Genomic DNA, 12,484 nt, shown 5'->3' on the forward strand with positions numbered 1-12,484 from the left:
AAACAAACAAACAAACAAACCATCCTCTCTGCCTTCCCTCCTGCAAGCTGAACTACAAACCCACACAGCACTAGCCCCAGATTAGGCAATCAAACCGCACAGAAATTAAGGTTTTAAACATTAAAATCAATCAAACCCAAAGAATCAAGCTTGAAATGAAATGGTGTTTAAAAGAAGTAGGCTGAGGCACACTGAGAAAAACAACTTAAATTATTAAAGTGGAGTTTTCACAGTGCAGGGAAAATGTTCCAATAATGTCAGATCAAAAATGTAAATCTGTTTACCTTCCAGATGTTTTTTCTGAGTGCTCTCATTAAAGTCTGCTACTTACCTGTTTGTCTATGAACAAGAGTCGGTTACTTAGGGAAGGTAATCAGACCAGGGTGTGCTAGAATCATTTTCTCGCATTGTTACTGAATGAATATGTCCTGTGACTTTTGGCTTGTTAGTTAATTACTGTATAAATTTCCTTACTGAAAATGGAGATCTTATTCAATTTTGGGTTTATCTCAAAATTCAAGTGCCAAATGTTCATGTCGTTTAAAAAGATGGTTACTTTTTCTCTATTCATTTTCCTCCATCCCTTCTTCTTGACCGTGTGGTACATTTGTAATAGTGAAATGAAGACATTAAAATCACTTTTATATTAATCGACTTTGATGCCTAGAATATAAGGTTAAGTGGCTTCGGAGACAGAATTAGTCAGATGGCAGAATCGAGAGGAAAAATGTGCTTCTGATGTGAGTGGTGTTCAAGTGGACTTATGTTCAACTATGATGCAAGGAACACGGATGGGTCATGTGCTCATTTACCAAATAAAGTGTCATCTATACCAATGCTGCTTGAAGGAAATATATTGTGAGCGCCAAATGCAAACTACATGTGAAATTTCAAATTTTCCAGGAGCCACATTAACAAAGTAGAAAGAAACCTGTGAAGTTAATTTTAAGATTATTTTACGTAATCCTATATATCTAATATTTCAACTTGATCAATGTAAAAATTATTGAGACCTTTACATTCTTTTTTGTATTGTCTTTGAAATTCCATCTGTGTTTTCTGCTTAGAGCATATCACAATTCAGAATAGCAGCGTTCAGGTTCTCGATGTAGCTACCTGTAGCCACATGTAGCTAGTGACTGCCATATTGCGCACAGTGGATCTATAAAGTTCAAGGTCAGTTTTCCCCCTCAAACTGATAGACCAAGAGTTGGTTTATACACTTAACGGAATCCACTTTTCCCCCTTGTTCCAAATGAGTAAGGAAAAAAAGTGCCTGCGAGGAAAACTGGCAAAATGGCTGTTGATAAATTGCACATTAAATTCTTTTTCATATAATTGTTTCTTGGTTCCAAGACTGGTCGCAAGTGAATAATCGCCCTTTTAAGGGTGTAGACAACTTCATTCAAGAGGTAGTAAAATTGAGGCATTTAAAAACAAGTAACAAGCTGCATTGCATTTTTTTTTTAATGAGAGGTAAAATTTTTATCCTTTCAGATGGTGCAAAATTTTCATTAATAAATGTCAGTAGCTCCCTCGTCCGCAAGTTAGTGACTATATTAAACATGAGTTACAAGAACTCTGTTGGTTCCCAGCAGTATTTTCCCGTAGATTACTCTGGCAATTTAAAAAATATATATATGTACATTTGGCAGCTCTGGGATGACTTTAATTTCTAGCTGGGAGAACTCTCATGCTCAGCATATTTTGGGGGTAGGACTGCAATAATTAGATGCATCCAGAAAAGTTTTCTGAGAGTTGAATTGTATTACACAATAAATCAAGTTTTATTTGATGCACTGAGCATCTTTACCTTTCTAGCCTCAAACCCAGTAAACACATTATCTTTCAAGCTGCACATATATTCTGGATTTTATGAATTGGGAGTGGTTTTGCTAGCAAAGGCAGGAAGGTTTAGTATAGTGATGTGTGAATCCTTTGGAATCAAAAGGATCCGGCTTCAAATCTCAGTTATTTCTTGGGTAATTTTGGTCCACTCCTTAAAATCTCTGGGCCTTAGATTCCCCATTCATGCAAAGGAGATTATAATAACTAATTCAGAGATGGTCATGAAGTTAAATATCATCATAAATGTACAATGTCTGAAGCAGATACTTGATTAATGATAATTCTCTCACACTGCCTTCCCCAGGCTAACGGGCAAGTGAGATTCAATGATGTTAAGTGTTCAGTCTCAGTGTTTGCGGAAAGACTTTTGTATTAGTTATCCATCATGTGCAACAACATATTTCAAAATGCAGTGGCTTAATACAACAAACATACATATGCTCTTTCTGTTTTTCTGGGTCAGGATTCTGGGCACAGCTTAGCAGGATGACACTGCCTCAAGGTCTCTCATGAGGCTGCGGTGAAGCTGCTAGCCAGGACAATGGTCTCTTCTGAAGGCTTGACCCAGGGAAGATCTGCTTCCAAGTTCACTGTGCGGTCGTGGGCAGGATTCAGTTCTTTGTGGGCTGTGGGACTGAGGGCCTTAATTCCTCACTGGCCACTGACTGGAGGACTTTATAATACCTTGCCATTTGAGCCTTTCACCACATGACAGCTGGCAAGTGGAAGAGGGACAGACAGAGAGAGAGCGAGCTTGCTGCATAGTGAATTACTCTGAAAATTAGTGGCTTATAACAACAATAAACATTTATTATCTCTGATGGTTTCTGTGGATCAGGAATTTGGGAGCGGCTGGGTGGTTCTAGCTCAGGGTTTCTCACCAAGGTTATAGTCAGAGGCTGGGGCCAGAGGCTCCATTTTCAAGATGGTTCATTCCAACGGCTGCCAAGTGTGCAGGAAGCTCAGTTCCTCCCCATGCAGGCCTATCCACAGGGCTGCCTGAGTGGCTGGTATTCCTCAGAGCAAGAGATCTACGAACGAGAAAGAAACTGCTATTCTTTTTGTGACCTAGCCTTGGAGGTTACCCGATGCCACATCCACAATGTCCATTGGTCACACAGGTTGGCTCCATTCAGTGTGGGAAGGGACTACACAAAAGCATGGATGCAGAAGGCAAGGGTCTTTGAGAGCCATCTTGGAGACTGGTCACCACAGCAGTGGCCTTGTAATATGAGCCACAACCAGGACCCCAGCCGCAGTTACCTTTACTTGAGCAATTACCATGTATAAGTACTGTGCAGAAGACTCTACATACATTATATCATTTAATCCTGACAGCAACGTAAAGATCCAGGTGTTCTTAATATCCCCATTTTACAGCTAAAGGAAATGAAGGCTTAGAGAGGCTGATAACTTGCCCAAGGTCACAGACTTAGTATATGGCAAGTTAAAAGAACACTGGAGGAAAACTCAGACAAACCTGAGCTCAAGTCCAGCTTCGTGCTATTTTTACCTATGGTGTTACTGGAGCTGTTGGGAGGAGTAAGTGAGAAAATGTATGGGCACTACAAAACATTATACCAAAGTCCACAGAGAGACAAAATTCTTTGTTCTCTCCTTCAGCAATGAAGCCATGTCAGAACACGCATCCAGGGCCAGAGTCTCTCACTTTTGGTGAATAAGAGATGTAAAGCACTCTGGTTTTGATTTTTATTCAACCACCCATGAAAAGGGCTTGAGACGGACTCCCTGAGACCTCAGTGATTAGCATTGGAATCTATTATGTTTTCTGGAAATTGAGAGGCCTGTGTTTTTGATAGACTTCTAAAGAACTGGAAAGTAGGGGAATAATAAAGTATAATGAATGGTTTCACCTCCTGCCTGGCTTATGCAGTGAGGAGGTTGGGAATGAGTCAGTGCACAAAAACAACAATTGAACTTAAAGAGGGCTTTTGCATTTGTCCAAATGATTTTAATGGCATTAATGTATTTAGAAGTGTGTGTGTGTGTGTGTGTGTGTGTGAGAGAGAGAGAGAGAGAGAGAGAGACAGAGAGAGAGAGAGACAGAGAGAGAAAAAGAGAGAGAGAGAGAGACAGACAGACAGATAGACACAGAGAGAGAGAGCCAGAGGGAGAGAGAGAGGTGGAGAGTAAACCAGGTACACCAACCACATCTTTCCCAGAGTTGAAGTTCATGTGCCCAAAGGAACCTAAGGGAACAAGAACAACAGCACTGGATTAAGGTCATGGTCTTCCATGATCCTAATATTTGAAGGCAGATGAACAGCTGTAGGAGAAATTACTTGACTTCTAGGGTGTCATTATTAAATGTCAGGGGCCTTCCTCCAACTTGTTTCCTGGAAAAATGCACATAACCACATACACCTGAAATTTTGCATATAATTTTAGGGGCTTTAAAACTTCCCAAAGCTCATGGAATGGTCTCCCTGGTGTTCGTGGATCCCAGGATAAAAACTCTGAATGCTAAATCTTTGGGAGAATTTATTTATATTTTTTACACTTGCCAAACTACTTTGTAATATGGAGCTTGCTAAACTTGCCTACATCACATCACATTTTTCCATTACCTTGAACAGTCATTGGTATTTTTAACTTTTGATGTGATCCACTTTAGCTTTCATGTTTCCAGACTAGAGCAGACAATTAAATAGTAAAGACACAGACTCTCAGCATCTTTGAGGTTGTCTCCAGTGCAGCTTAAATGGGTCGTGGGCATCTCCTCTACAACCTCCCTCGAAAGTAGTGTGGGCACCCACAGCCTCTGGCTGCCTCCAAACAGGTACAATTTATATAGAGTAAAATTCACCCGTTAGGGATGCAATTCTATATATTTTGACAAATGTGTAAAGTTGTGCAACCATCACCATCGTCAAGATGCAGAACATTCCCGTTGCTCCTCAACTTCCCTTGTGCTCCTCTGCATTCACCCTTCTCCCCTAGGCTCAGACCCTGGTACCTACTGATATGATTTTGGTCCCAATAGTTTCGATTCCCTCCTCTCTCCATATCTGATAAAGGAAATCATACACAATTTACCTGTTGGGGCCAGATTCTTTCTCTCAACATGCTTTTGAGATTCATTCAAGTTGTGTTAACTGATATAGCACAATTTGTTTATCTGTTCACCATCTGATGTGCATTTGAATTATTTCCAGGTTTTGGCAATTTATTTTTTATAGCTTTCTTGCGGAGCAGGAGGGTGGGGAGGAGTGGAGAGTGGAGCAGAAAAGGGCCATCGCAGTCTTCCGCCATCTAAATCCTTTGGGAATTTTCCACCAGTGCGGTCTCGGAGCGCCAAATGCTTTGGGGCAGCTGTTCTTTTGTGCTTTTGGCGTCTGCCTTTATAATTACTTTCCTTTTCTGCAAATCGGGGCCCGAACGTTCCTCTGGTCTAGGTAGACAAGATCCAGATGAAATAACTCACAGGGTCAACGTTGTGTACCTTGAAGGTGTTAGCCTTCCTACTCCTCGCCAGGTTCACTGACCATCAGTCTCACCTAGAAGTTTGTTAGAAAAGCAGACTCTCAGGCCTCACCCCACACCTACTGAGTCGGCATTTTAACAAGATCCTCAAGTGTTTCGGATGCGTATTAAAGTTTGAGAAGCATTGGTCGTTTTCCAGTCTCTCCACTAAAAATAAAATACATGTTTTCTCATCATATTTGGCCCTTCCTTCCAACTTTTTCTTTACCTTCCTGTCGTAAATTTACTGTAGTTGAGTAAAGAATTCAAGTTTGAGTCTGGGGAGTGGGTGAGCACCGCATCCTCGGAGGATGGAGGAGGAAGGGGGAGAAAGAGAAGGCTGAGAACAGAGCTCGGGCCGCTAGGAGATCCTCACAGCCAGAGGGGCGAGGAGGCGAGCGGCCGAAAGGGCCAGCCCCTCCGCAGCCCCGCGGCGGCCTCTCCAAAGCGGGCCGCGGGGTGCAGGGCGCGGGCCGCGGCGCGCAGCCGGGACGCTTGCAAAACTTCACGGAGCGGGGCCGGGCCGCGCCGGGCCGGGCCGGGCCGGGCGGGCGGGGCGGAGGGCGGAGGGACAGCCGGGGGCGGGGCCGGCGCGGCGAGGGGCGGGGTCAGCGCCGAGGCCGCAGGGGCAGCGACGGCGCCGGGCAGCGGGAGCGGCGGCCGCGCCATGTGGCTGCTGGGGCCGCTGTGCCTGCTGCTGAGCAGCGCCGCCGGTGAGTCGGGGGGCGTCGGGCGAACTTCCTGCGGAGCGCGGAGCCCGGCGGCCGGGCTGCAGTCGCGCGCCTTGCCCGCGCCCAGGCTGCGTCTCCGGGTGCGGGTGTGCACGGAGGGCGGACCCCGCGCCGGGCTGGCGGGGACCCCGGCGAGGGGCCGCGGTGGGGTGCGCGCGGTCCTATTGTGTGGGCGTGCGCGCCGGCTTCTGCTGTGCTGTGTGTGCGCGGGCGGGGCTTTGTGTGCTGCGGGGCTCTGGGGAGCCCGGCAGCTGCCCCGATTGGGCGTAGCTCGAGTGAGTCTGTGTGCTGTGTGTGTCGGGGAAAGGAGGAAGGAGAGGGGAGAGGAGAGAACTCTTCCCCGATCTCATCTTCCCAGACGCCCGGGTGCTCGGTGCTGCCCTTAGCCTCCCCAGGGCCTCTTCCCAGGTCCCTCGGGTGCACTCTCAGGCCTCAGTTTTCCCACCTGGACCGCGCGGGTCGGGTGGTATTGCCTCTTCCTTTTACTCCTCCTTGGACTGTATTTAGTTTGGGCAAAGAGATGAAGCAGGGCAAGACCTGCGAATTATTCATCTTTCCCGCTGGTTCTGGAAGTAGAACATTGATATGTCAAATGGCCACCCCCACGCGCCCCTCAGTGGGCGCCCTGACTGGCGAGGTGCCCTGGGAGAGGACCCGGACTTCATCTGACAGCCGTTTGAATTAGGGCATCGCGGTAGCGCGTGCATCCTGAGGTCCTGAGGAGCAGAAGCCTCTTTCCCTCCCAGACAGCGTGCTGTTCCCAGGAACTTTTCTGCTGATGTGGGCACGCTCCAAATTCCAGCCCGGGAGCCCTTCCTCCTCTGTCCCTGCCCGCCGGCCACAGCTGTCAGCTGCTCCTCTTTGGCTCCGCAGGCCCTTGGCCCCCTGATGTTTATTTCTGGGTAGCTGATGCTCAGAAAGTGGGTGACAGGGCCCGGTGAACTTTCTTCGGCAGAAGCTTGCTTGCCTGTCGTTCGTGCGATCCGCATGTCTAATTTATGCCTAGTTTTCAAAAAATGCTTCTAGCTACTTGCCTCGAATGCGTCTTTGGTCGTGTGTTTGTTGGGGAAGTTGAGGCTCACTTCATTCTGAACTATCCTCCTCCCCAGGTCTGCACTTTGAAAGAGAAATCTCCCTCCTTCCTTGAAGTCCCTAGCCATCCTCAGAATCCACTGGGCAGCACTGCCCACCCCCCCCACCTGTGACATCATCCTCACTCCTCAGAGACTCCCTTTTGATGTCTGTGAATTTGCTGTGGCTTCCAGTGAGGGTCAGATACTTCTGTGGATTTTTAACCAGGTCTGGTGAGAGTGCCGTTTCTTCTGAATTATACTGGGCCACCCCAGGGAGAGAGTTCCAAGGGGGCATTGGCAGACACCTGTTGGTTCTAATGACCCTTTGGAAGCAGTTAGAACAGGCAGGTTTCCAGGGCATCTCAGGCACGAAGACCTGCCTGGATTAACACTCTCAATATGCATAGCGTGGTGTGTCCCGTGATAACACCCAAGTGGGACAGTCTGGACGGCGGCCCTTGTGTGTATCCTCAGAGAGGTGGCTCAGTGGAAACTATTTTTTGTGTCTCCCAATTGGTCCTGGTTGCTTCAATTGAGTCCCCCTCTCTGTAAAAATAGCTGTTAAGTTAATTTTGTCCTTCTCTGGTCAGTGTTGGTTAACATGTGTATGCATATAAAATAGAGCTAAAATAAATAAAATAGTCATAGTGGGGAGGGAGGGATTAGGGGTCACAGAATAGCCTAACTGTCCCAGGTAGTGGTTTTCCATTATCTGTGGTCATTGAGCCTGTGTGGCTTCAAATTACCTTTACCATTGCTGGTTTAGAAACCTCTAGGTAGGTTGAGGTGTGTGCACGTTTTGCGTTGCAGTAAGCATCTCCTTTTAGCATGCATGCTACTTTGACCCAAAGTCTTACGAGAAACAGGGCTGGTCATTTTTCCTGATGCTGGCTGGGTGCCCTGGACTCTCAGCTCAAAGAGAAGCCTGCGTGGTTCACTTTGCAGTTCATAGCAGGACCAGAGACCCTACCTTTCTATCCCACCTCGTACTCCTCAGTCCTCTCCTGGGAAGCTGATGGAATGAGAGATTGTATAAACCAGTACCTGAGATTTCTGTCTCCCTTTGATAGTCTGAAGAAACCTGGGGTCAAAGTTGATCCCCAGTCTGAGTCCCCAGACTTTCTTTGTAGGGCATGAAGGCCACTGACATTCCCAGAGCAATCTGGAGGCCTTTGTTATTCAGGAAACTTCTCAGACACCTTCATGTTTTTTTTTTTTTCTTCCTTTGTTTTTATTGTTTGTGTTAGGGAAGCAAAGCATTGATCTTTGGCTATTATTTTTTAATGTATCCTGTGAGAAAGACTCAGCCCATCTGACATTGTTTTTCCTTCATGTGGTGGCCTTGTTGGGTTTAAGTGCACTGATGGTGGGACAAGTTTAATGGTGGCCATGCCCTGTGGGAGGCCATCTTCTTACCTCCTCCCAGGCTGACCTTTGCTCAGACTCCCTGATAATTCTCTTTTTGTCAGTGAAAAGGCTTGATACTCCCCAATGTGTACTGCCCGGAGTGTGGGTACTGACATTTTCTCCTGGAAAGATTTGCTTAATAGTGTTAGCGGGTAATTTTATTATTATTATTATTTTTGCTAGTTGAGTAGCTTCATGCAGCCCAGGCCAGGTAGATCAGACTTTGTACACCGAAGTACAAATAAACACACCTTGTGCTTTTTATCTTCAAAGAGCTGTGACAAAGGCTCCCCACTGGCGTGTGAGGTGTTTTCTTCCTGACAGGCCACTTAGGCCATTTACCTTGGGATTAGTTGGGGAGGGACAGAGACCTGAACAGAAGAGATCAGGAGGGTGAATTTCCGCCTCCAAGACAGGCTCAGATACCTTTTGCCCAAGTCACCAGGGTAACTTGGAAGCGTGCTTGTTATCATCACCACCTTTGTAAAAACAGTTTAGAGAATCTGGGGATTGGGAAAGTTAATAACCAAATAATACCCTATAAAGACATGGCCTTTGCAACATTGCCTGTTTGCATGGGTGAAGCGGGCCAAGGAGTCCCTCCCTTATCTGTGGAACATCTCTGCGTGAGTTGCTTTGCTCTGCACCGCCACTTTAAACTCATGATCTTGCTGAGTTGCTGTGGCAGGAAGTCCTTCTATGGTTTGTTAGAAGGCATCCATGCGGGGTGCCAAAGGAAGGACTGAGGCTTGGATTCTAACTCAGGTTTCTCTTGGCTCCTAACCCGGGTTTTTCCCACTATTCCCAGGCATCCTGGACGGGCTTCCATGCCTTTCCTCCCACGTGCTTTTGTGAATTAACAGTAAATGAGATTGTTTCCATAAACGCTCTCCTCCCCAGATCTGTTCACTTTGTGGTCACTGCTCTGAACTCACTCAGCAGTTGGTGTTTTTGGTAAATACATAAAATAAATCTCAATTCTTGAGGAAAGGTGAAACTTTTCAAAATAGCACTGGGGCTTGTCGTGTACATGGTGAGGAGAGACCACAGGCCACCACTGTTGGGTTTCTTGACTCGAGTTGTCGTTATGCAGGGGTTTGTCTTCATTCATTAAGCTCTATAGTTATATTTTTTTTATATGTTTATTGTATTTTACAATTAAGAAGTAAAAGATACTATATGCCATGGGAGTGACTTAGAGTGATGGAACTGTTTTTAGCTATGAGATAGCCCTAGGGACAAATCTGTTTTTGGTTGTGGAGTTTTCTTGTGTTCTCTTTCCCCCTTTCTTTCTCTCTTTGCAATATTTTGGAAATGCTTGGGCCGTCTTAACTGTGCAGCTTTTTTCTGCCAGTGCCTTTACCTGACAACCCGGGAGATTTTTAAGATGGCTGCGTGTATGTGTGTGTGTGTGTGTGTGTGTGTGTGTGTGTAAGTGCCTTTCCTTCATTGTAATTGTTGTAAAAGAATTTACTCTCTTGCACGCTGAGGAGTGCCCTTGAAAATGTTTCCTGGGAGAGCAGCCAGGTGCTTTGAAGATGCAGCATTTGCTTCTCACATCCTTTACCTGATGTTTAATATTGCTTACCAGAGTAAGTGGACTTTTGTGGCAGGGAAACTGCTCAGTCCGAGGGATATTATTCATTTCAGGCAGGATTGTTAGGGTTTCTGGAGGTGGTTGCAGGGATGGGATTACTCTGGTACAGGGTTTTTCTCAACCTCTGTGCTGTTGACATTTTGGTCTGGATCGTTCTTTGGGGTGTGTGTGTGTGTGTGTGTGTGTGTGCGCACGTGTGTGGCGGGAGGAGAGGTGCACTCTGTCCTGCCATTGTAGAATATTTAGTAGCATCTCTGGTTCTGGATGCCAGTATCAATGTTCCACCCACACCCCTAGCAGTCACGACAACCATATCTCCAGATGTGGAGGGCAAAATCACCCCCAGTTTAGAACCCCTGGCCTAATGCAAGCAAGTCCCCTCACCTAACATCTCGAGCATCATTACTGCTTATCCTAAAAATGTCTTCTGGACGCAGTGGGTCAGGATTGCACCCTCCTCGGAAGGGTCTTTTAGACATCAGGTTTCTGCAGCCCCACAAGTTCAATGTGAAGATACAACTTAGCTAGAAATGCCCTCAGCACTGACTCTTGCTTCTCCTGGTGTCATAGTGAAAACTTCTGGAGTTTTTAGATTGTAGATTTATTTGGTTTTCTTTGAAGAGACATGCTGAGAAAGCAGGTGAAAGGCAGGTGGTACCCGACACCAAAAGCCACCTGGTTTTCTGAATGTTAAACTTGGGAGGTCCAGCGGCCCTGGGAGGTAGGGAGAAGCTGCCTGAACATTTGCCTTTGGAGTCCTGCGCTGAAATCTTAGCCCTGGAAGTCCCCCTTCCTCCACTCTACAGAGCAGTTATTGTTCCCTTCAGCTCCCCATTCCCTCCCCAGAATTCCGTTTCCCTTCCCATCAAAGGGCTTTACAACTTGAGTCAGTTCTGCAGGTGGTGGGGAAAATCATCTATACTAGGGGTAAGTTGGTATTTGAGAAATTTTCATCGTATGCTTTTTTCTCCCTGGGTCTTTTAAAAGTTATGCTCTGTCGCTTTATAACACGTGCATGTTTATCACACTTGGATTCTTTAAGAGACTGTGCCTTTCAGCTGCTGTTTCCCTTTGTTCGGAGTCCAGCCTTCCTTGAGTTTCCTTACTTTCTTCTCTCCTCAGATTAGCAACGTGCATTGTCTGCTGCTGTCTTGTTTTGTGCTTGAATTTGCAGGAAGAAAGGGGGCACCGAGAAGGTGGATGCTGGGCTTGCAGGGGAGAAGTGCCCAATGTCTTAGAGCAGACACAAGTGCCTGCAATCGTGCCTTTTTCTAAAAGCCTTCTCCAGTGAAGAGCTCCAGCTTCCCAAGCATGTGAAGATTTTCCCTTTTGATTTGGAGTAACTAGAACATTCCTCTCAGAACTTCATCTGGCTGTTCACTAGCATGGTACCAACTCTGCCACATCCAGACACTGTGCTGTGTTTAAGGGTGTAAGGGTGTAAGTTGTTCTTGGCTCTTGAAGAATCAGATGATCCAGTGTTGTAAATGGGGTTGTTTAACTTCTTCCGTTAAATGGGAAGGGCAGAGATACTTTTCCGCAAGTGGCATCTTGGAAGCATTCCTAAATGTGAGATGCACTGATGGATCTGTGACCTCAATGGGAGTACAGATGTGGGCAAATGTGGATACTCCCGTCTTTGGGGATATTTAATGGGTGGGTCATTCTGGAACAGGTTTCAGAGGTGATGACCTACATCCTAGCTTGCATCTTTAGCTTTCCAGGTAAAATGTTGGGGTAGGTAGGTATACTGGCGCTCTAAGACTCTTGTAGCTACTCTTTGTTGGGTTTTGAGATTTGAACAAGATATTTCTTCTGTGGCTTGTGGGCAACAACCTTCTTTATCTTATGTCTCGTTGGCCGGTCTATCCATCTGTCCGTCCGTCCATCCATCCATCCATCCACCCACCTATCCAGCCTCTCTCTCTAATCTATCATCCATCCATCCGTCCGTCCGTCCGTCCGTCTGTCTATCTATCTATCCATCCATCCATCCATCTATCTATCATCTTTCCTTCCTTCTTTTTTAGTCCCGAATCCTACTAGACCATAAACTCCTTGGAGGCTGGGGTCATATGTGAAATGTATACATCATATTTCTTACTTTTTTTGTAATGTCTAGGAGTGCAGTCTGGCTACCACTCATTGAAGATTTACTCTGTCTGGCAGGGCACCAAGACTGGACATGTATTATTTTGTTGTAATCTTCTTGCAGAAAAATCATTAAAAAAATAATACATTGAATATGTACTAATTATAAAAATTTCAAACAAAACAGAAGTAATGACGGTTAAGCATTAAAATCTTCTTTCATCCTCCATTTACATTTCTCTCCCCCTTTCTAA

General features: G+C 45.9%; 1 protein-coding gene across 2 annotated transcripts in view; it reads left to right on the forward strand.

The window, feature by feature from the left end:
* The first annotated feature begins 5,891 nt into the window (after positions 1–5,891).
* Positions 5,892–12,484, forward strand: part of LDLRAD3 (low density lipoprotein receptor class A domain containing 3) — a 216,048-nt gene continuing 209,455 nt past the window's right edge. The window contains exon 1 of one of the 2 annotated variants that reach the window (XM_016123214.2): positions 5,892–6,044. In XM_016123214.2, the coding sequence (XP_015978700.2) occupies positions 5,999–6,044 (46 nt within the window). In that variant the 5' untranslated portion in view covers positions 5,892–5,998. Of the gene's footprint in view, positions 6,045–6,283; positions 7,362–12,484 lie in introns of those variants that run through there. The other variant, XM_016123215.2, reaches the window with a different exon arrangement.

The sequence above is a fragment of the Rousettus aegyptiacus genome, unplaced genomic scaffold, assembly GCF_014176215.1.
Source record: "Rousettus aegyptiacus isolate mRouAeg1 unplaced genomic scaffold, mRouAeg1.p scaffold_m13_p_5, whole genome shotgun sequence".
NCBI classification, from domain to species: Eukaryota; Metazoa; Chordata; class Mammalia; order Chiroptera; family Pteropodidae; genus Rousettus; species Rousettus aegyptiacus.